This window comes from Camelus bactrianus, chromosome 2 (assembly GCF_048773025.1).
Source record: "Camelus bactrianus isolate YW-2024 breed Bactrian camel chromosome 2, ASM4877302v1, whole genome shotgun sequence".
NCBI classification, from domain to species: Eukaryota; Metazoa; Chordata; class Mammalia; order Artiodactyla; family Camelidae; genus Camelus; species Camelus bactrianus.
This window is the reverse complement of record NC_133540.1, coordinates 26,514,562-26,538,621: the sequence shown is the minus strand read 5'-3', so window position 1 is coordinate 26,538,621 and position 24,060 is coordinate 26,514,562. Positions and strand designations below refer to the sequence as shown.

At 42.6% G+C, this 24,060-nt stretch overlaps 2 protein-coding genes and 1 pseudogene across 6 annotated transcripts in view; 2 read left to right on the top strand and 1 right to left on the bottom strand.

Annotated features, from left to right (window-relative positions):
* Nucleotides 1–2,773: 2,773 nt before the first annotated feature.
* Nucleotides 2,774–4,311, top strand: LOC141579624 (toll-like receptor 2; annotated as a pseudogene).
* A 733-nt stretch (nt 4,312–5,044) lies between these two features.
* Nucleotides 5,045–16,070, top strand: TLR2 (toll like receptor 2). Of its 5 annotated transcripts, XM_074377105.1 has the most exons (3): nt 5,671–5,899; nt 9,415–9,478; nt 10,493–16,070. In XM_074377105.1, exon 3 carries the CDS (start codon nt 10,509–10,511, stop codon nt 12,864–12,866), a length of 2,358 nt encoding a protein of 785 aa, XP_074233206.1. In that variant the 5' UTR covers nt 5,671–5,899; nt 9,415–9,478; nt 10,493–10,508; the 3' UTR covers nt 12,867–16,070. The 5 variants fall into 5 exon arrangements, with proteins under 5 accessions (XP_010966823.1, XP_010966824.1, XP_074233206.1 ...); XM_010968521.3 differs by lacking the exons at nt 5,671–5,899; nt 9,415–9,478 and adding an exon at nt 5,045–5,352; XM_010968522.3 differs by lacking the exons at nt 5,671–5,899; nt 9,415–9,478 and adding an exon at nt 5,350–5,487.
* A 530-nt stretch (nt 16,071–16,600) lies between these two features.
* The window catches only part of RNF175 (ring finger protein 175), a 49,505-nt gene continuing 42,045 nt past the window's right edge, over nt 16,601–24,060 (bottom strand). Inside the window, exons 7-9 of the mRNA XM_074375421.1 lie at nt 22,016–22,149; nt 18,825–18,926; nt 16,601–16,939 (exon numbers count right to left, since the gene is read on the bottom strand). Of these exons, the coding sequence (XP_074231522.1) occupies nt 16,819–16,939; nt 18,825–18,926; nt 22,016–22,149 (357 nt within the window). The 3' untranslated portion in view covers nt 16,601–16,818. The remainder of the gene's footprint in view (nt 16,940–18,824; nt 18,927–22,015; nt 22,150–24,060) is intronic.

Here is a 24,060-nt window from a genome sequence, read left to right as displayed (position 1 = left end):
TCTGGGATAGAGCATCAAAGAACTTGAAGAAAAATCTCCTTCCCTCTTTTTTTTTTCTTAACATTTTTTATTGATTTATAATCATTTTACAATGTTGTGTCAAATTCCAGTGTAGAGCACAATTTTTCAATTATACATGAACATACATGTATTCATTGTGACATTCCTTTCTCTGTGAGCTACCATAAGATCTTGTATATATTTCCCTGTGCTACACAGTATAATCTTGTTTATCTCTTTCCCTCTTTCTTTTTTTCATTTCCCAAGTTTCAGACTCCTGAAATATTTACAAATTATCTAAATTACTGTAAACTGATTATACTTCAATAAAAATATATATATAAAAAAATTAAAAAAACAAAATTTTTATGGAATTTCTATTCTGAATGAACTTAAGATTGATGCTTCTAAGCCTTGGTAAAATGTACCAAGAAGTTTGAAATCAAGGTAGAAGATCAGTCACTGGGGCTGACAGCTGAAGCAGTCAATTTTACTCTGAAAGATTTGGTTGGTCTTTCTTTCTTTCTTTTTAAAGAATAAACATTTAGACCATTCTTGCTAGGAAGATCTTAATTTCTGGAATCATTATAGGATGACAAGTTTAGTCCTGGAATGAACTTTGTAAAATTTGGGTGGTGAATTGCTCTGAATATGCATGGTGTGCTATTGGCAAGGTGAAAAGTTGGAAAGTAGCATTCCAGAGGGATAAAGCATCTGAATATGATATTAGAAGATTTTATACTATATTTCTAGGTAGTTTGTACTTCCTGAGTTACTTAAGAAACAATTTTCTTTCCATCAAGAAATATCTTAGTCAAATCTCTTAGGGTTGCAAGCGAGAGAAATGAAAGTAAACTTATTAAGGTGAAAGGAGATGTTTTATATGTAAGGCAGGATGACCCGCCAAAGAAATTAGGTGCTTTCTCCTTCTTTCTCCCAAAGACTAGCAAGAGATGGCACCTCTGTTTTGGAGATCTGATATATCCATCCTTTGTACTTGGAGGGAAGATTTACCAAAGTCAGTTTTTTTTTAAGATAATTTATATGCAATAAAATTTATCAATTTAAAAAGTACAGTTTGATGAGCTTGACAGAGACAGTCATGTAACTGCAGTCACAATCATGATACAGAACATTTCTATTGCCCTCGAAGTCCCCTGCATCCCCCTTTGTGGTCAGTCCATTCCCCCACCTGGCTCCCTGATAGCTCTGCTTTCTGTCACAGTTTTGCTTTGTGTAGAATTTCACATGAATGGGTTCTATAATATTTATTGTCTGTGTCTGACTTCTTTCACTTAATATAATTCCTTTCAGATCATCCATTCTTGCATATTTCAGTGGCTCTGCCTTCTTATGTTGAGTAGCTTTCTCTTGTACAGATACACAACAATCTATCTATTCACGAGTTGATAGATATTGGGGTTGTTTCTAGCTCTGAATAAAGTACATGCTTTTGTGTAGACTTATTTTTTTTCATTTCTTGTGGGTAAATACCCAGGATTGAGATTGCTGGGTCACTGAGTAAGTGCATATTTAATTTTACAGGAAATGATCAAATTTTCCCTAAGTGGGTATATCATTTTGCATTCCCACCAGCAACATATGAGAGTTTCAGTTATTCAACATCTTTACCGATGCTTGGTATTGTCAATCTTTAATTTTAGCCATTCTAGTGAGCATGTAGTGGTATCTTAATGTGTTCCCCCCACCCCCGCAGTTTTATTGCAATATGATTGCCATGTACAATTGTATTAGTTTAAGGTGTATAACATAATTATTTGATATATGTATATATTGTGAGATAATTATCACAATAAGTTTAACATCCATCATTTCACATAGTTACAACTTTGCTCTTTTGTTGAGAATTTTAAGATCTACTTTCTTAGCAACTTTCAAAAGTATAATACACTATTATTAACTATAGTCACCATGCTGTATGTTACATTCCCAGAACTTATGTATCTTATAACTGGGAATTTGTATCTTTTGACCAGATATGAAGAGGTCAATTTTATTCTGAAAGATTTTTGGCAATCTTTGAAGTTTTCAAAGTATTTAAATGTGAGAAACACTGCTCTTCACATGAGATCACAGGTAACAAGAAAATCTTAACACTCAGGCTCACAGCGAAAAAACTAATAGTAAAACAAATTGAAGTAATTAAACAGTAAGATTTGAAAAACAGTTATTGGATGTCGAACTGGAAGACTGTACTTCAGGAAAATGGAAAATGGGGTGGCTGAGATTCCATGATCAGACCAGGCTCAACAGAAACTATAATAACAACAGAGCTTAGCTATGAGAATCTTCCATGATGACAGAACTTTACAGACATGCTTGTTTTATATTAACTAAAGATATTCACAGTTGAAAGTGCCAAAGTCTGCTTAATACCAACCACATCTTGGCATGCAATATTTCAAATCCACAGGATACCTGGATCTCAGTGAAAATTTGATGCTTGGAGACTAATTGAAACAGTCAGTTCGTAAGGATGTGTGAGGCTTCCTACAGAGTTTGAATTTAAGACAAAATAATCTATAAACTCTGGAGAATGTTACTTACTCTAGAAAAACCTAACATTGGTCTTGGTCAGTGTACACTTGGTTCTTACCAGTGGCCAGAAAAGGAAACATAATTGAAATTATCCAGTGCAAAATTACACAATTTAACACTCAGTGTTTCCCAGACTCTAGGCATATTAGATGTTAGCAATAAAGTCTTTTATTTTGTCATATCCTAAAGAACTTAACATTTTCAAGTATCTGTTGAAGACCCTCCCAGATGCTTCCTTCTTTGGTAATAGGTAGGAAAATAAAACTTTCTCTAACAAACAACTTGATTTTTTTCCCCCCAAACTGAAGTCTTTGGAAGCCGGCAGCAACAGCTCCATTTGCTCCTGTGACTTCCTGTCTTTCACGCAGGGGCAGCGAGCACTGGCCCAGGTCCTGATCGACTGGCCAGAAAACTACCTGTGTGACTCTCCATCCCACGTGCGGGGCCGGCGGGTTCAGGACGCCCGGCTCTCGGTGGCTGAATGCCACAGGGCAGCCGTGGTGTCCGCCGCGTGCTGCGCCCTTTTCCTGTTGCTCCTGCTCACCGGGGTTCTGTGCCACCATTTCCACGGCGTGTGGTACATGAAGATGATGTGGGCCTGGCTCCAGGCCAAACGGAAGCCCAAGAAGGCTCCCCGCGGGGACCTCTGTTATGACGCCTTTGTGTCCTACAGTGAGCAGGATTCCTACTGGGTGGAGAACCTCATGGTCCAGGAGCTGGAGCACTTCAACCCGCCCTTCAAGTTGTGTCTTCACAAGCGGGACTTCATTCCTGGCAAATGGATTATTGACAATATCATCAGCTACATCAAAAAGAGCCACAAAACCATCTTTATGCTCTCGGAGAACTTTGAAGAGTGAGTGGTGCAAGTACGAGCTGGACTTCTCCCATTTCCGTCTCTTTGACGAGAGCGATGACGCCGCCATCCTCATCCTGCTGGAGCCCATTGAGAGGAAGGCCATTGCCCAGCAGGGAGGGTTTGAGTTAAAGAATAATTCTAGTTGGTAAAAGAAAAATATCTACACAATGAAATATTCTCAGTTTTCAAAACTTGTCTCTATTTTGATTTAGAATTTTGCTATCATTATTTTGCATAAGCAGTAGCAAGTAGGATTCTTAAAAAATTACAGGTGTTACTGAAATCTGTTCAAAGCAGAAAAAATTTGCAGAATGAGTGTTTGTGTACAAAGATCTGTGTATTAGTGCAAGGATTATAGCAGATTTTCATTAAGTGGTTTTTGATGGATGTATTATTATTTTCTTTAACTATTACAAAATATTGTATGTGAACAAGACACAGACTGTTTTTTGATAACTTCACTTTAGAATTTGTCAGTTTCCAAAATATAGATACCATGAGCATTACATTTTTACCAAATACTTTTCCATATTTTGTTCATTTTCTAACTGAAAAAACAGTTTTGTAGGGAGTTAGAGGAGGTCTCAGATCACAATGAAAAGAAGCTGAGGAGTTTTGGAGTCTGACCTGGGATTTGTCACTTGGCTGCTGTGAGTCATGTGACTTGAGGCAAGTTCTTTAATCACTTGACCTGAAGGTGTAATATCAGAACTATTTATTTCATGTGTTAGTGTGAGATTCAGGTGAAAAGATTTATGTGATAGAGCTTTGCAAACTTTAAGAACTGAACACATGTAAGAATGTTCCTGAATAAAATGTGCTAATAGCTTCCTGAGAATGTTTAGAAAAATCTTCACTGTATAAAGAGGACACTGGTAATAAGTTGTGGGTAAATAAATGATTTCCACCTAACTTTGCCAGAATATTCGAATTGACTTTGGGATTATGAAGCAATAAAATCAATCAATCTAGGCAGTTCATCTAGAAAAGCTAGACAGAGAAAGAACAGAGGTTTTGGGTTTCAAGGCAAAGAAATTGGAAAGAAGTTTTCTTAAGTACACAGTTGAGAAATCATGAGGAAAAGAGGTGGAGAAGTAAGAAGAAGAAAGTCTTTCAGACATCTGAAGGGCCTGGATGGTCAGGGATACAGACAAATCTCCACACAGTAACCAGTAATCTATATGGAAAATCAGACTCCACTCTCTCAAGTTCACATCACATCACGTTAAGCCTAGTGATTAAGTTTGTCAGAGTTTGGAACCTTTACTGAGCACTAGGCATGTAGAATAGGGTAGATAGAAGGTTGGGGCAAGAAGCCAGGGTATCAGAAGGAACCCTGAACATAGGGTAGAATTCTGGTTTCACATCTCACTTCTGCCACTTGCAATTTGCATGGCATTTCCTCCCGTGTAAAAGAGGAACAAGAATACTTCTTCAGCCTCCCACCTCAATTTGGGAAGATCAAATGTAATTGTGAATATAAAATGTAGTTTATGAATATTAAGGCAGCTTAATTTTTAAAAGCTATTTGTTTCCCCTAGAAACATGCCTCACTAGTTTCTGGGGCCATGAAGAAAGCCAGTCTGACTGGTTTTGAAATTACTTACTTTGAGAAGCAAGGATAGAAATGAGCAAGGTATGGACTAAGGTTCAAAATCTTGGATGTAGGCGGGAGCCCACATCTTCTCATGGTAAGAGCAGGGATCGGAGGTAGGTGCCAGAGGCGGTCATGCACCACCAGGAGACTGCCACAGGACTGAAAGTTTTAAAACATCTGGGCTGTCCTTAACTGCAACTCAGGCAAAATCTTGCTGTGTCAGTCTGGGAAGTGACTGGGGAGTTATATAACGCAGGAGAGCACAGGCTTGCGGGTGGAAGTGGACCCTGGACATACACTGGCCGGTGGGTTGTGCTGAAAAGGAGGAGGAGCACAGGTGGGTATCAGGCATAATTCGCGAGCTGGAATTTGGACTTCCGAGGATGGAGAAGAACGGAGACGTGTAAAAGCGGCATGTTTCAGGGCAATAAGAGGCTTTGAGTGCCTGAAGCTTGAAGAAAATACTGGCAGGGTAATAAGCCTTCTCTTTGGTTTCGAAATCTGCTTCTGTCCTTGGGGGAATCCCAGGTTGGAGGGGGCTGTGGGGTGGCGGGGTCGGGGTGGGGGTGGTGTGGACTCAAGCATCCCGGTTCTCGTTCCGCTGCCCCGCGACCCCCACCCAGGTCCCAGCAATCTTTTCTGACCCGGGCCCGGCACGAGGCTGCTGTCAGGGCAGGACCTCGGTGACGGTCACCTGACTGAGCCCGCGGGGAGGGGTGGAGGTGCCGTTGTGTCCCTGGTCACAGGAGCCAGGCGCACTCGGCGGAGCGGGTGGTCCCCGCCCACCGGGAGAAGGAGGCGCCGGCCGCACGCACTGCTCTCTGCAGGTTCTCCTGGGCGCGGGCGGGTCCCGACCCGAGGCGGCAGAAGGCGCGGCCGCCCAGGTACGTCGTGTGGAAAGCGCGCTCCGCGGGCCTCGTAGCTCCGCCGCCGTCCCCGGTCGGGAGGGCAGGCGGGGCCGGAGGGTGCCCGCGGCGCGGATGCGGGCGCCAGGGGTCTCTGCTCCCCGATCGGTGGCACCCGGGGTCCCAGTCTCGCGACTCGGGTACGGGGGAGGCGGCGCGGGCGCTGGGGTGGCGGGAGCACCCGGTCCCCAGGCCGTCGACGCTCCCGCAGTCCTGTCTGCGCGGCCCCGCGCGTGGATGTGGACACCCGCCCGGTGGAGGCGAGCCCGGGGGAGAAGCAGGAGCCGCCCAGAGGGGACGGGGCGCGGCCCAGGTACGCCCAGCCCTTGGCGTCCCGGTGCCCGCCGGCCGCGGCGGGGCCCAGCGCCCTCCAGCCTCCAAGGGGGTGGCCGCGGGGCGCTTCCGAGGGCTCCAGGCGGCCGCATCCCGGAGGCGGGAGTGGGCAGTGGCTCGGCCTCCCCTTAGGGCCGCCCTCTCGCTGGCGGCTCTGTGCGCCCTGGCCGCCTCCGTCCTCGTCCCCCCGAGCGGCGATGGCGGGGATCAGGTAGAGGCTTTCCAGGTTGCACAGGCGCGTCCTGCTGGGGGTGCGTCTGCGCTCACTGGTTACCCCTGGGGCCGAACTGTGAAAGGTAGATTTCGGCCACCAGGGTTCAGAAGTGGGACAGGGTCAAGATCCCGTTCTGCCCAGGACTCTTCTCTCCCCTATTCAGAGCCTGGCCTCTGCTCCAGGGTGGGCTTCACACCCGCTGCCGTTACAACTTCTTCAACTTCTATAAATGAGAACTTGTGTTTAGAACTTAGAAGCCGCCAGCCAGGATGTTTTTCCTGTTGGGAGGGTGGTTGCGGGGGAAGGGCTGGGAGACAAAGGAAACTGATCCGGATGTAAACAAATCAGCCTGGTGAGGTGCTTGTAATCTTGCAGAAGGTCTTGTCTGCACTATGACTAACTCAGATTTTTACCAAAAAGCAACTGGTAGATAAGATGGCCTGACTTGAAAGTACTCCCCACTTTCCAAAAAAGGGGCAAACATCCTTTCAAAAAATGACTTGTTCACCAATATTTTAAGTTTGTTCCTTTTTTCAAAAAGCAGAGAGCATTTGTATCTTTAAACTTTTTATAATGCACCTATTACGTAACTTGCCGGATGTTGACAACATATTTTGGAAGTTTCTAAGCTGTCAGTTAATTTTTTTCATTATTGTATTTAAGAATTTGGCATGCTTGGTTAAATATCTTGTTTTGATTTTAGTGATGGAGCATAATTTATTGTATGTGACATCCTGAGTGTAACCTCCTTATAAAGACCTTTTAGTAAATCTAAATTGTATTCATCCTCCCAAATAGGCTTACTTGTCAAAATTGTTTTTATCTTCACAATATCATTTAAAATTTACATAACTTTTTCCTCATACCAAAAAGCCTCATCCGGGTTTCTGAGCGTTGTTTTTTTTCTTATCTATCATTACATTAAAAAATTCAATTATTGCTTCTTGTTGCCTACTCTTACCAGGTTTATTTTCCATATTGCTGAAGAACATGTTTTCGGTTACTTCTTTCAGTGAGGGTCTGTGGATAAAAATTCTTTTTTAGGTTTTGAATGTTTGAAAATGTCTACCTCATCTTTATTCTGGATGACAATTTGTTTGTTAATTAATTAATTTTTATTGAAGTATAGTTGATGTATAATATTGCATTAGTTTCAGGTGCATAGCAAACTGATTTGGTTATACATATATACTCTTTTTTTGACTCTTTTCCAGTATTGATTATTACAAGAAATTGAATATAGTGGCCTGTGCTATACAGTAAATACTTGTTGTTTATCTATTTTATATATGGTAGTGTGTATCTGTTAATCCCATAGTCCTAATTTATCCCACTCTCTTCCCCTTTGGTAAATTTGTTTTCTATGTCTCTGAGTCTGTTTCTGTTTTGCAAAGAAGTTCATTTATACTATTTTTTAGATTCCACATATAATTGATATCATGTAATATTTGTCTTTCTCTGTCTGACTTACTTCATTTAGTATGATAATCTCTAAGTCCGTCTATGTTGCTGCAAATGGCATGATTTCATTCCTTTTTATGACTGAATAATATTCCATTCCATTCTTTATCTTGGATGGTAATTTAAATGGGTATAGACATCTAGACTGACAGGTGTGTTTTCTCAGCCCTTTGAGGATATTATCCCACTGTTTTGAGGCTAGATGAGAAATTTCTATTCTTTTTTTGCTTGAGATTCAATATGCATTTGTAATTTGGGAATTTATGTGCTTCTTCAATTCTGAAAAATTCTTAGTTGTTGTATCTTTTAATATTTGGTCCCATATCAGCACATGTGGCAGGCTTGGGTTCTGCTTTCTTACGAGAGAGATGTAGCAGGCTGGCTTCCAGCCAAGTGGAGACCCTGGGCCAGAGGGCAGAGATTTTTAAGGTCCCTGTTCACATATGGTGTAGCCTTTTCCCTGCATGTGGCTCTGTGGAAAGCCCACTTTCAGTTCTGCATCATGCACTGGGTCAGGAGTCCCTTCTCCACTCCAACTTTCCCCAGACATCACAGCCCTCATCCTAAAGTGGGTGTCTGGCTCGGGTTTCACTCTGGGGCACAGGGCTGCAACTTCCTCTCGGCATGAGTCGCCTTTAGCACCGGGCTTACTCCTCACACTTCCATCCTTTCCTGAGTCTTGGACCAATAATTCCTCCCCACTTTGTCAACTTTCTCTATTCCTTAAGCAGGTGATTTTTATTTTGTCCAGATCCACGACCTCCGTTAGATCTGACACCACTCAGTCTAACTTGAGCCGTCACCCTTGCCTTTCTCAGTGTCTTACACTGAGGAATTCTCTGCCCCATGTACTGGGGAAACGGGAGAAGAGACAGGTAATTCTGATCTTCAGTGTCAAGTCATTAACTGTAGTTCTAGCATCATTGATAATTTTTATTTGTTGAAAATCCACCATGCAATAGGTACCAAACAATATCTGTATCAAATAGCCCAAGATCTCTGCTCTTATAAATTTTATCTTTTAAAGAGAAAAGGCTAGAAAAATTAAAAATGGATGTGTTTGACATTAAATCTTAGCCAAAATTGATATAGATTTCTTAAGATTTGTGCAATATATTACAAAAATGAGGGAAAAAAATCAAATAAATTTTGGTTCTCCAGAGCAATTATACTAAGAGGATTTTTTTAATGGCTGATTAAGCAGAAAGACAATGGGATAGATATAGTACCAGATAGTAATAGGCGCCTCATCTTAACCCTGTCAATTTTAGAGGTGGGTGCAATGATGGATGGGTAGCCCCTGGGGGTTAGTTTCCATTGTCTGCTGTTTCTCCTCTTCTCATGCTTAATACCTTGCTTCTTTTCATGTCCAGTTGTTTTTTATTTTATTCTGGGCATTTTATTTGAAAAATTACTTGTAGAAAGAAATGTGAGGCCTAGGATAATGTTATCTTCTTTGAGAGAAAATCTTCCTTTGCTTCTGTAGGTACCCACGTTCCAGAAATAACTGTAGTCCATTTTCAGAGACTGAAGCAGTCTGAGCCATCCAGGTAAAGCAAAGCTCTGCTGCAGTTTACCGGAGGGCTTATTTTCTGAAGTTCAGCCTTACCTATCCCATCCGTGACTGCCCCGGGCCTTAACCTTTAACTCCTTGTCTTCCAAGGCTGTCAGAAGTGCCATGCACCCTATCAGACTGTGCTGACTGTGTTCATGGTGATCAAGGACAAGGCTGAACATTTTGGCAGAGAATTTGAAACTCTAAGAATGACATAGCAGATGAGAAAAAGAACCCAATAGAAAATATATAGATGAAAACTGTAATACTGTCATGTTGATTGTTTCCCCTAAATGATCTTTTAAAAAATAGTGCTGGGTCACTTAAACGCTGCTTCCTGCACTTAGTCCTCTGCAGGAAGAGAAGCTTCTCACGGTCTGATTGTCCCTCAGTCCAACCACCTTGCTCTCCCAGGGGTTCTCAGCATCTCTCCTGCTCACTAGTTGGAGGTGCAAGACAGGTTGGCAAGCATGGAACCTTCTTCTCTGGGTTAAAGAGTGGGTTCCTCCTCAGTGAAAGTTGTCCAGTGAGAGCTGTGGTCTGGCTCTGTTAGACCTCTAATTCTGGGGGGTATCAGGGCAGGGAGGAGGCATGCTCCAACATAAGGTTTGAAGTGTAGGAAAGTGTAGGAATAGGTGGTTGTACATCCGTATGGTTAAGCCCGGCCCATTTCTTAAACTGCTCGCTTGTTTATTCCTCCTTTCATTCATTTACTCATTCTTTCAACCCATGTTTGGTCCCGATCCACACTCCCAGATGGAACTGTGCTTTTAAGTCATGGCTCAGTGGCAGTCTGTCTGTGTTAGTGTTGCTGGATGTGCCAGGGAATTCATTTTTTATCCCCATTCATACATTCCATTTGCCTGTTACTTCTTGGTAGTTAGCTCTGTGTGTGTGTGTGTATGTGTGTGTGTGTGGTGTGTATTGCATTTTACAAAGTGTTTTTCAAGACAAGAATTAAGATATGCTGTCAAACACAATCACTCATTTGAACCTCTCTTATTTGTAGGTTGCGTCACTGGACAATGCCACATGCTTTGTGGACAGTGTGGGTCTTGGCAGCAGCAATCAGCCTCTCCAAGGAAGGGGCCCTTGATCAGGCCCATTCTCTGTCTTGTGACCCCACTGGCGTCTGTGATGGCCGTGCCAGATCTTTAAACGCCATCCCCCCAGGGCTCACGGCAGCTGTGAAAAGCCTTGACCTGTCCGATAACAAGATCACCTATGTCGGCAACAATGACCTGCAGAGGTGTGTGGGCCTCAAGGCCTTGAGGCTGGGGTCCAATGGAGTCCACACAATAGAGGAAGATTCCTTTTTTCCCCTGAGGAGCCTCGAACATTTGGACTTATCCTATAATCGCTTGTCTAACTTATCACCTTCCTGGTTCAGGACCCTTTCTGCCTTGAAATTCTTAAACTTGCTGGGAAATCCTTACAAAACACTTGGCGAAACGTCTCTTTTTTCTCATCTCCCCAATCTGCGAATCCTGAAAGTAGGAAATAGTAACCCCTTCTCTGAGATTCAGGAAAAGGATTTCTCTGGGCTCACTTTTCTTGAGGAACTTGAGATCGATGCTTCAAATCTGCAGAGGTATGAGCCAAAGAGTTTGAGGTCAATTCAGAACATCACTCATCTGATCCTTCGCATGAGGCAGCCGGTTTCACTGCTAGAGATCCTTGGAGATCTTTTAAGCTCTGTCGGACATTTAGAACTGCGAGATACTGATCTGAACACGTTCTCTATTTCAGAAATAGCTGTCTATGAAACCAATACATGGATTAACAAGTTGACCTTTAGAAATGTAAAAATCACTGATGAAAGTTTTAGTGAGCTGGTGAAACTGCTGAATTATATTTCTGGGATTTTAGAAGTAGAGTTTGATGGCTGCACCCTGAACGGACTTGGTAAATTTAGAACGCCTGTTTTAGGCACACTTAAATACCTAGGTAACTTGGAGACGTTAACAGTACGGAAGTTGACTATTCCAAATTTTTTCTTATTTTACGATCTGAGCAGTATATATTCACTCACGGGAAAAGTGAAAAGAATCATAATAGAAAACAGTAAGGTTTTTCTGGTTCCCTGTTTACTCTCACAACACTTAAAATCGTTAGAATATTTGGATCTCAGTGAAAATTTAATGTCTGAAGAATACTTGGAAAACTCAGCCTGTGAGCATGCCTGGCCCTTCCTGCAAACCTTAATTTTAAGGCAAAATCATTTGAAATCATTAGAAAAAACTGGCGAAGTTTTGCTTACTCTGAAAAACCTGACTCACCTGGATATCAGTAAGAATAATTTTGATTCAATGCCTGAAAATTGTCAGTGGCCGGAAAAGATGAAATACTTGAACTTGTCCAGCACAAGAATACACAGTTTAACTTATTGCATCCCCCTGACCCTGGAAATTTTAGATATTAGCAATAACAATCTCAATTCATTTTCTTTGATTTTGCCGCAACTCAAAGAACTTTATATTTCCAGGAATAAGTTGAAGACCCTCCCAGATGCTTCCTCCTTACCCACGTTATTAGTTATGAGAATCAGTAGAAATACAATCAGTACTTTCTCTAAGGAGCAACTTGCCTCTTTTCAAAAGCTGAAGACTTTGGAAGCCGGCGGCAACAGCTTCATTTGCTCCTGTGACTTCCTGTCTTTCACGCAGGGGCAGCGAGCACTGGCCCAGGTCCTGATCGACTGGCCAGAAAACTACCTGTGTGACTCTCCATCCCACGTGCGGGGCCGGCGGGTTCAGGACGCCCGGCTCTCGGTGGCTGAATGCCACAGGGCAGCCGTGGTGTCCGCCGCGTGCTGCGCCCTTTTCCTGTTGCTCCTGCTCACCGGGGTTCTGTGCCACCATTTCCACGGTGTGTGGTACATGAAGATGATGTGGGCCTGGCTCCAGGCCAAACGGAAGCCCAAGAAGGCTCCCCGCGGGGACCTCTGTTATGATGCCTTTGTGTCCTACAGTGAGCAGGATTCCTACTGGGTGGAGAACCTCATGGTCCAGGAGCTGGAGCACTTCAACCCGCCCTTCAAGTTGTGTCTTCACAAGCGGGACTTCATTCCTGGCAAATGGATTATTGACAATATCATCGACTGCATTGAAAAGAGCCACAAAACCATCTTTGTGCTCTCGGAGAACTTTGTGAAGAGCGAGTGGTGCAAGTACGAACTGGACTTCTCCCATTTCCGTCTCTTTGACGAGAGCGATGACGCCGCCATCCTCATCCTGCTGGAGCCCATTGAGAGGAAGGCCATTCCCCAGCGCTTCTGTAAACTGCGGAAGATAATGAACACCAAGACCTACCTGGAGTGGCCCGCTGATGAAATGCAGCGGGAGGGGTTTTGGTTCAATTTGAGAGCTGCAATAAAGTCCTAGGTTCCTTCACCAAAGGCCAGTCTTGGTCTGGTGGTGGTTTCGGTCTCACTAGGTATAACCAAGTCCACTCCGACACAATTATACGTAAGCCACACGAATGAGGACTTGCTTACTAAAACCACTAAACTGTTCAAATTTGCTCTAGAGTGCTGTTTTGTAAAAACTGCTACCAGAATGGGAGACCATGGTTCTGGGCTTTTCTTTCTCCTATGAGAGAATCATGATCACAGTCCATTATTGATATCTGAATTATCTGTACCAGTTGGCTTAGTCCACTAGGAAACAGCATAAAGGAACAGAAAGTTGCAAATGGAAATACCTACAAGGTGTGTTTCATGTGAACTGGGTCTGTCTTTTTGGGTATTTGATGATCGAGTTCTTCAGCCCCAGGGAGAGGGTACACAGCACAAAGTGCAGTAAGTTCTGTGTTTCCCCAACAGTGAAACTAATAAGAATACGTAGACAAAATACTCAATTTAGAAGAATTTGAAAGAAGCCTTCTATATCCGTGACTCTGGTCTTCAGCCTTTCACTCTTTGTGAAGCTCTGACTGGGGTCTGGTGCCTCTGGCCCCTAAGCCCCTGTCTTCAGGTCTGCCTCCCCTGCCTCAGGTTGCTTTTGTCTGCTTTGACAAGTCTTGTTTCTGATTCCAAAAAGGTCTTTTTTTTTTTTTCTTCTGAAACTTTATAAAAGTATGTGTGAGCTAAATAGATGTTTAACAAGTATAGACTTGAATCTTATAATGATTGGAAAATATTTGAGACCTGATAATGTAAAAGGTAGATGCTACTTCCATGGGTTAATTTTTATAATTAGGTAATATGACATTAAAGGAATGCATTATATTGAAAAGCAGGGAGTTATTTATGGATTTCGGGCAACCCTCTTCTTAAGCTGGGAACCACACATGACAGGAAGTGGCCTTGCTCAGCTCTCAGCCAGGACTGGGTCTGTGTGGTTAATTGGGCTCTGGAGTCAGAAAGACCTGGGCTAGTACGTGTGTATCTTTGGGCAGCTCAATCTGACCCCAAATATTTTCCTGTCCTTAAGACAGGGATAATAATAGCTACATGACAGGATGTGATGTAGTTATCAACATGCAGTTAACGCCAAGGAGGGAGGGTCTAGCTCAGTGGTAGAGTGCGTGCTTAGCATGCATGAGGTCCTGGGTTCAATCCCCGGTACCTCCTCTAAGAGTAAATAAAATAAATAGACCTAATTAGCTCCTCCCACAAAAAAATTAATTTTAGATAAACAAGTTTATACAGTATAGCACAGGGAACTATATCCGCTATCTTGCAGTAGCTTATGTGAAAAAGAATATGAAAATTAATGTATGTATATTTATGTATGATTGAAGCATTGTGCTGTACACCAGAAATTGACACGACATTGTAAACTGACTACACTTCAATAAAAAAAAAAAATACAGAACATACAGTAACATCAGTGAAGCCCAGATCATGTGCCCTTTGGTTGCCATTCAAGCTGAGGTGACAGGAGGGCCACGCCCAGGAGAGTGGGAGCCACGGGAGCTTGCACAGGGCGACAGAGGTGCCTGTGGGTAGATGTCACCTGTTATTGTTATTTTCCAAGAAGTCATTCACCTTCTTAAATATTATGGTTTGTAAGTGAATGTTTTTCTGTTATGGGTACTAGCAGAGATCTAAGGTGTATTTTCTGTTGTCTGCAGAAAGTTATCCTGAAGAAATAAGTTCATGAAGTGCACAAAAGGCTTTAGTCCTTGGGAAACTCACGTGGTGTTTCTTGTCTCTCATACAGACTCCTGGGAGAGTCTAATGGAGGAGGCAGCAGCCAGCCTAGGAAAGAAATGGGCAAGTTTAGGAGGAGGGAACTGGAGGAGTTGCCATAGAAACCAAACACACAATGGGCTTTTTGCTTTACTTCTCTGTTTCTTACATGAGGCACAATGCGAATCATCATGAGCACCAGACAGATTTCATGTGGACTTAGTTGATCCGCAGATTTAATTTTCAATAATTTAAACAGCGATAGAAACAGCTTCATGGTTAATTGATAGATGTAAGGCACTATTTTAAAAGTAATCTTTATTTTCCTCATTGCAAATGTTAAACGTGTTTATGGCTGGAATTTTGGAAAGGAGACAAGAGCATATTAAAGAAAATAAGAATCAGCTCTTACCCCTTCACTGTGAGAGAACCACTGGTAACGAGGGACTGTTTGCTCTCCGTAATTTTTTCAGTGTATTCAGTGTATATATACATTACTTCATAAAACTGGGATTAAATTTTTAAACGCCTAAACAGTGTAAAGAAAATAGCATTTTTATTATTTTTTTTCTGAGATTGTTTAGTGATTATCTAACATTTCTGAACTCGGAGGGTCACCCAGAATTCCATGCAAATACACACTGGTTTACTTGCCCAGAGTTCTAAAGGGTCTTCCTGCAGCTGTCCAGAAAAGGTAAGTGGCAAAGACATCAGAGGTCAATTTAACGGCTCTTTCTTTTACAGAGGAAAAACTAATTTTTAGTTGGCGCTTTATGCAACTGGGAGGTCTTTTATTTGTGGATAGACTCAGGGACTTGTCAAAGTTCAAGAATCTTGTTGTATTTTTTTAATCCTTGCCCATGCCTGGTACGTAGTAAATATTGAATTGTTGAAATGTTTGCTGAGCAGAGAAATAAACCAGAGTTAAGTCTTCTAATAATCTGGATGGTGAGCCAGCTGTGATACTGAAGCCCTGAGCAGTTTCAAGAAGGAAAAATACCAACAGCTAGAAAGCTTAGCGTGAGTTACCATTACAACTATGATGGAATGTGGTACAGCATTAAGTTCATTGTCCATATTTTTGACGATGGGTGTGTTTCCTTTCTACTTCATACAAGAGTAACACCTTCAAGGATGGGAAAGGAGATGTCTGGTGTTATGTATACTGTGTTAATTGCTTAGCAAATGACCAGTCACTGAAAACAAATTAATTTGGGGGCGTTTAACATATTGTTCTTGGGTGACTTCGTTCTGACTGGTCTTCGCAATTCTATTAATTTTTTTTTCTTTCTTGCTGGATTAATTCACTTAGTTCAGCAAGTATTTGTCAAGTGCCTGTTGTGTGCCAGGGGCTGCTCCAAGTGCTGGAGAGATAGTAGGGAACAAAACCGATCAAATTCTCTGTCTTCATGGAGGGGAAGCCAAACAATAAACAAATGAATCTCTGATATGATTTCAGGTATTGATAAATGTTATGAAGAAAATACAAGCAGCATATGGCAATGGAATGGTTGTGTGTGCGTGTGTGTGTGTGTAAACAGGGTGCTCAAAAAAAGAGTGATTCTTCTCCTTTAGTGCAGCCCTGGGGTGGCCTGAGTGCATCTGGCAGCCCCAGGAAAGCCAGCGTAGATCTGGTCCATGGAGTGGGCTGTGGCACTAGTGCTAGAGGTTTCGGAGTAACCAGTAACTAGAGGACGATACAGAAGGTCTCAGTGGTGTCAAAGCTGCCACGTGGTAACAAGTACCAAGGACAGAAGACCGTATCCTTAAACCATCGAGCACTTAACAACTCTGCCTGCTTTTTTGAAGATGTGGAACTGGTAAGCAGGTTTTTGTTATTCCTTAATGTTGTATCTGAGAAGTACTTTGCAAACCTCTGAAACACATGACAGGTGAGATCGTTATAAGCCAAACTGGAGGATGTCCCATGGTGAGTTGTACCAAATGTGTCACATGCGTGCATTAGAAAACGATCATAACGGGAAAGGTGCAAAGCACGTTTTATTTGTTTATTCCATTGATCAGCTTCTTTGAAGATTCTTTCCACAAGATGGAAAACAGATGGCCAAGTTTTATTCCGTTCTCTAAGTTCATGGGATCATCTCGAAAATTAAAAGAAGAGTATCAATATGAAATATATGATCAAGGGTTTGAAAATATCTCAACATGCGAGACGTTGCTTCTGGGGTAAGTCGTCTGTGTTATTCCAGCCCGAGAGAATAGTTAATGCCTTGAACGATTCCTATCACCACGGGCTGCCAGGCCACCAGGTAACGAAGCCAGTCCAGGATTTGTCCATATAGAATGTGTGTGCGCTCCCAGCTAAATCTCAGTTAAGGAGGTTGCTCTGCATACAGCCACATAGCAGAAATATTCATCATTATTAACACGCCACCTTATTTCTAAAAGTAATTCAGAACTGTCTACAGGGGGGTGGGTACAGCTCGGTGGCAGAGTGTGTGCTTAGCACGCACAAGGTTCTGGGTTCAATCCCCAGTACCGACACTTAAAAGAAATAAATGAGTAAAACTAGTTACCTCCCCCACCAGCAAAGGAAATGGAAACTGCTCTAAGTGAGAAAAAAAAAACCAGCTCTGGGTTCTGCCAGCGGCTCATTGCATGTTAAAAAGGAAAATATTAGTTCACAGATAACACCTGCCTTACCCTGGTATCTTTGATAAATTGTGCTAAAGGAACTTCATCAATACGTAGCATCTCTGTTAGCAATGCTCCACACAAAAAAAGACAGTTTATGGACTGTTTCTCTTCTACTGAGTCTCAAGAAAAAGGGTACATGTAATATTCAAACGTTTATGCTCCGAGGACCATAAAAGTTTTTTCTCTCAAGTTCGTTGCTTTCTCTCAAAGAAACCAATTGTCCTTTGTTACTTACACGATCATTCAGGTGACATTTATGATCATATTATGACTGAGTTTATAACAAAGATTTATATACTGCAGTTTCATCAGTCAGTTTTTAACCGAAAGCTGTTCTGGACTCAGCCTCCTCCTGTTGGGAGGGAGATGCAGGGAGAGTGGATGCGAGGAAGAGGGACGGAGGACTGAGCACCACACGCCTCTGGCCCTGGTTGTGCTGGAGCTGCATCGACTCAGCGGGAAAGGCCAGGCCTGTCGGGGAGCTGGTGGCCACGGAGGGTGTGCTCTGTGGCCATGGTGTGGCTCCGAGACCCAGGGACACATCCAAGCTCCCTCCTCTGCGGACCTACTTACCAGTTCTCAGAGATGGGGTGTTGCTGCCGACAGCCGTTAAAGCTGTGTATTTAGAGTTGGTGTGGAGCTGGGGGTGGGGGGGAGCAGGGAGCCGGGGGTGTCTCCTTTGCACTGTGACATATAGAGGACTGGTACTCAGAAAGAAGAGGAAGGCTGTCTCCTGGGAGAAGAGAGGATACTAGGCAGGCTGTAGCCGTCCTCTTGGTGTTCTGCTTAGTGGGGGATATGCTTTAGTGCCATTTTCTCCCCTGGTGGGGTTGAGGGCTCAGTCTTTGCAGTCAGCCCCACGTGGGGCCATCCCCCTTCTGTGACCTTAATGAGATTTGAGTTTATTCAGTTGGGGGACCCTTGCTGTCTCTAAAAATTTCATGGCTGCCATTCACCACCCAAATCTGTAGTAGGTCTACACTCCTTTTTATATTCTGCGGTCACTTAGGTCAGCCTAAAAAAAGATGAGGCATAGCAGAGAACTGACAAAGCTGGAGCTCCAGGGGAAAGCACCCGCTCATTTCTGGAAGTAATAAAATTTGGTACAACCGAACAATACTTTTCTATATTCTGGTTCCCATTTGGGGCTTTTAAAATTTCAGTTCTAATCTATCTGTTTATCTCTCCACCCATTCATCCCATCCACCTATTACCTATCATCCATCTTTCTGTCTGTCTAGTTAGCTAGCCAGCTGATCTTTCCATATACCTATCTTTTGCAATGTTCCGTCACATTTCCACTAAGACCCTTACAGTAGAATGCATGGACTCTGAAGAGTAGAGTGGATCTTTTTTGGCATTTAACTTCCTAACAAGAAGAGTAACCAAAGCACAGGGGAGCAGTGAGACAGGAAAGTCATTTTGAAATAGGTGGTTGGGGAAAACATAGTGTTTCCTGCTACACCGATAGTGAAGATAAGGGAAGTTTACAGACTGCGTCACCAGAAACATTTAAGACAATATTTCATAACTTTATAAAAAAGGATACGGGTTATTGATCATCCTCTTCAAATCAACCTTCTCTTTGCAGTAAGGGCAGGTCTGCTTTTTCCCAACAATACACCAACCTCGGATGCAGAATTCATGAAAGCTTAGGCATCTTGTTAGGGAAGCTTCTGGATCTTCTCAGGCAATGTCTACTACACGATGACATAATGAAAGTGATCCCCACTGTCGGGTGGAGTGGTGGAGGTGACAATGGCTGCTAGTTGTGACCCGGTTGTGGACCTGACTTTCTCAGGGAGGTTCTGCAGGATGATAGAACCCCCAAGGACGGTGACCTTGGAGTCAGAGCTGCAATAGCTGATGACCTTGAGGAATTTCCTGATCTTCTTGGCTTTACATGTTTGTACCTCACTTGATTCTTGTCATTAAATTAGATAAGGAATGTGGAAGTGCTTTTTTTTTTTTTTTTTTTGACAGATGTCACATGTAAATGCATCCTCCAATTTCCCTGCTTCATGGATCATGCATTTCTCTGTCTGGTTTTTGTGCACTGCTCATTACCTACTATGCAATCAGACTTGTCTTTGGCCCTTAGATGAGTTTAAATTATTTGTGGTTGTAAATTTACAAATACTTCTGTTAGCTTCATCAGTTTTTTCCTCAAAGTTTTATTACTGGTAAGAAGCCAGTTTGTTTTTTCATAGAATAAAAATCTAATAAACACTAAAACTCTAGGCATTTACAAGTTCATTTGTCTACAACCCCTTGTCCAGAAGGTTTGACCCTTTGGCCCCAAAGTTGAGAGTGAACCCTTTGTTTTCCCATAGCACCAGGGACTTAGAGAGCACATGTCATGCTGTATCCTGACTTTCTGTGCACTCATGGGGGACTATGACTCATTCGTCCCTGTCCTCAGCACCTTAAGCAGTGCCTAAGAATATTTGAATGAATCACTCAAATCCGGTTACTCTGGCAAACATATTTCCCCCAGGTTCCACAACTTGTAGGTCTAGGTAAAATGATGAACTGTAGTGAGACCCGTCCTGACGCCTTGTTTATTTCTGCAGTCATTGATTTCAATGTGGGTTCCTGGGTCAAGACCATATAATGTTCTGACTAGCCTGCGACACACCCAAATGAACGGCTACGGTGTGGGAGTCCCCTCCCTAACAGACGAAGGATCAAGGAGGTCAGGACAAGCCAAGGCCATGAAGATCATTCCTTAACACTAGATCCATGTGCAACTAGGAGTTTCCAGTGTTTCATGCCCTTGGAATTGGGGTCACTTTTGCAAAGTGCTTGGGTTAACGTAAAGTCGTGTATTAGAACAAAGATTCTGAACCCTGAGCCTAACAGCCCTTCATTCAAAAGGGCTGGAGTATAGCCCCATTTTCTGGGTAATACAGAGTTCAGGGGTCACAGAGCCAGCACTGAAATGTCCATCTCCTCTTTCATGTTCCCTCTTTAAAAAAATCTTTTAAAATTATTTTTAGGGGAAGAGGTTTGTTTATTTTCTTATTTAACGGAAGTACTGGGGATTGAACCTAGGACCTCATGCATGCTAAGCAGGCACCCTACTACTGAGCTAGACCCTCCCCTAACATTTTCTTTTATCTTCAAAATCTCTGTGCTGAGAAGCCTCTTCATGGGCGGAACTGCCACCGAGCGGGACTCAGATTCCCACCCCTTGTTAATGTGATTCATGTTTGCCTACTCCTTACTGATACAGCTCATGCGAAAATAGGCCATTAATAACACTCCCTGCAAAGCAAATTTAAAAGTGACTACATTTCAGATTACATATGCACACATGTACAACAATCCCTAAGGGCTTTTAAAGGTGGAGAGAGAAAATATTTCCACTTGCAAATGGCAGAAGGGGCTCTGGTCCAACATTTGAAAAGGAAATCATACTGAAAACTAGGACCAGACTTGGAAAATTTCTACTAAGACTGATAACATTTTCGGGGAAAGCTATCACACTGAAAAACCACATAGAATCCCACATGGGCTAGCTCTGTGTTTCTTACCTTAAAATGTTAAGGCTTAAATGCTGGCGTCAGGTTCCTATTACATTTCAGATGCACTCGGTCCAGGTTTTTACTCTCAGGACTGAATAAATGGAATCTCTCCCGATCAGACAGAATCAGATCACAGCACTGCACATCTAAGCTATTACTGACCGAGTTAGGCAGGCTTCAGAGGCAAAAGACAGATGGTTAAACCACCTTATCATGCCAGAGCTTTGAAATGACTGTGTGTAGAGAGAGATGATAAAATTGGTATTATACTATAAAATAAAGATAAATGTTGGCTTCTCAGCTGCATTTAGAAAAGAATTAAAATATGGATGCTTGGCCAACCCAAGCACAACTCTGGTATATAGGGCTCCTGATCTCAGCATCTTTCAGCTTACAGGGTCTTCCTCAAGGTGACTGGAGTCCCAGAGAATGCAGGTTTCCAGGCCCAGGCTTGTCTGGTCCTAAACACCTCAAGTTCCTCAGCCAGTAGATGGTTAATTAGGGGCAGAACCCATAGGCAGAGGAGCCAAGTGGTCCAAGAACAGGGTGCTCACATTTTGGTCCCTCCCTGTGTGATTTAAGGTGTCCCGCTGCCTGTGGCGTTATACTCCTTTCAAGACCAAAGCTGAGCTCGGCTTCCTCCATCACCACTGTTGACACAGCAGGTTCCTAAAGATTATTTCCAAGCAAAACACACCTTATCGTTCTTGGTCCTGTGAGACTCAGACACGGGCTCCACCTGGATAGTCCTGAGTTCCTCCCTCTATCTAAATTTCACTCTTTTTTTCACTCCCCAACTCCTTCTCTCCCTGATCCTTCTTGGCTACCTGTCCATTTATGGTCTACCAGCTTTCCCAGCCAGTCTCTGCACGGTTGCTATAGCCTTCAGGTCCATATGGTGTGAAGATTCCTTTTTGAAAAAGAAATTACTGAAGGAGGAGGAGGAGATTCACCTTAACTAGAGGTTCATTATTCATCAGGGATTGCTAGAAAGTCTCCAAAAGAAGATGGGCAGGAGGATAAAGGTTTGGGTCTTGGGGATGGGAGGGAAGTAGGGCAGCAGGCGTGGGGGAGTCGGGGAGAGGAAGGAGGAGGAAGGTGATGAGACAGTCTTCTCTGATTCGCCACCTCCCGTGCCCAACACAGATTATCTGAAGATGGCCTCCTACAACTGGCCTGATGAAGGCCAAAGGGTTCCCCATGGAAAGGATACACGTGACGGCACGAAAGCTGGTAGGTGTTTTCGATGAGCCCTTCCTCGTCGAGCTCCACAATGATCTGCTGCCCGCAGACGGCACAGATGTTGTCTGACAGGCTCCTGGTGGGCATCCCACTGACGCTGTAGAACTGCTGGGGGAAATGCACAGGTCACCATGGGAAAGGAGCGTGCACGCTATTCTCCGAACACAGGGAAGCCACCGCCAGGCTTTTGGACACAGTATTTTTTTTTTACTTTTTTAAAAAATTGAAGTATAGTCAATTTATAATGTTATGTCAGTTTCTGGTGTACAGTATAATGTTTCAGTTATACATACACATACATACATTTGTTTTCATATTCGTTTCATATGTATGTTTTCATACTTTTTCATTATAGGTTACTACAAGATATTGAATATAGTTCCCTGTGCTCTACAGAAGAAACTTGTTGTGTATCTATTTTATATATAGTGGTTAGTATCTGCAAATCTCAAACTCCCAGTTTATCACTTTCCACCCTCTCCCCCACCATAACCATAAGTTTGTTTTCTATGTCTGTGAGTCTGTTTCTGTTTTGTAAATAAATTCATTTGTGTCTTTTTTTTAGATTCCACATATGAGTGATATTATGTGGTATTTTTCTTTCTCTTTCTGGGACATAGAGTCTTTACCACTTTTTTGTTGCTTTAGACCTTAAAACACTTTTTCCCATAAGAATAATGCTACAGGGGGCAAAGGTTTCCAAGCAAAACCTCACTGAACCGCAAATGGACCCAAAGCACATTGCTAATGATAACATCCAGTCAAGGTCCACTGAGGAATCCTTCAAAAGGAGCAGTTAGTACCAGGGCTGTAGTTCAGAATCACATAGGAAGCTTTTCGGGCTTGCCCAGACTCTTCCCTTTATTTGCCTGGAATCTCTGATGCACAGATCTGGAGTAAATCCAGGCGTCTCTGTAAATTGTTTTTTAATTGAAGTATAGTCAGTTACAGTGTGTCAGTTTCTAGTGTACAAAACAGACTCACAGCCATCTACGCATTTTTTAGCTAATTTTAATATAATTAAATTTTTAATTAATTTAAATATAATCCCATGGGATTATAGGGAGCACACAGATTAATCTCATTAGAAGGAAATGCATTTAGAATTCTAACTTGGGATCTACCTCGCCCCAGTGTTGTGGATAAGGAGTGATTCTCAACACTGGCAGCTCATTAGAATGTCTAAGAAGCTCTTTTAAAAAAATTAAATGTTGATTTTATATTTGTTTTAGACTTACAGAAAAGATACAAAGGTAGCACAGAATTCCCAAACCAACTTTCTCCTCTAATTAGCGCCTTCATTAGTATCATAAATTTGTCACAAATAATGAGTCACCATTGATACATCATTACGAAATGAAGTCTATACCTTATTCGGATTACTTGGTGTTTCCCTAATGTCCTTATTTTGTTCCCAGAATCCCATCCATTTAGTTGTCATGTTTCCTTGGGCTCTTTTTGCCTCTGGCAGTTTCTTAGACTTTGCTCTATTCCTATGACTTTGACAGTTTGGGGGATACTTTGTAGAGTGTCCCTCCATTGGAATTTAGCGGAGGTTTTGTTTTTTTTTTTTTTTTTTTTTTTCTTATGTTGATTACACTGGGGTTTAGGGAGGAAGATAACAGAGGTAAAGGGCCATTCTGACCACACCGTAGCAAGGTACGTGTCATCACCACGACATCACTGACAATGTGGCTCTTGATCGCCCAGCTGGAGGTAGCGTTTGTCAAGTTTCTCCACTATAAAGCTACCTGTTCTTTTCCTCCTTTCTACACTGTACTCTTTGGAAGGAAATCACCAACACCATGAGCAGCCCACACTTAAGGAGTGGGGAGTTATGGGCTATGCTCCATAAAACTTTCTCAGGGGTGGAATATCTACATAAATTATGTGGAATTCTTCTGCATAGGAAATCTGCATATTCTCCTCTGTTTATTTATGTATCTATCTATTCAATCATTTATTTATGTCACTATGGACTCATGGATATTTATTTTATATTTCGAGTTATAACCA

What these genes read in the sequence shown, in the direction of transcription:
- TLR2 (XM_010968521.3), top strand. Translation starts at nt 10,509, where the DNA reads ATGCCACATGCTTTGTGGACAGTGTGGGTCTTGGCAGCAGCAATCAGC.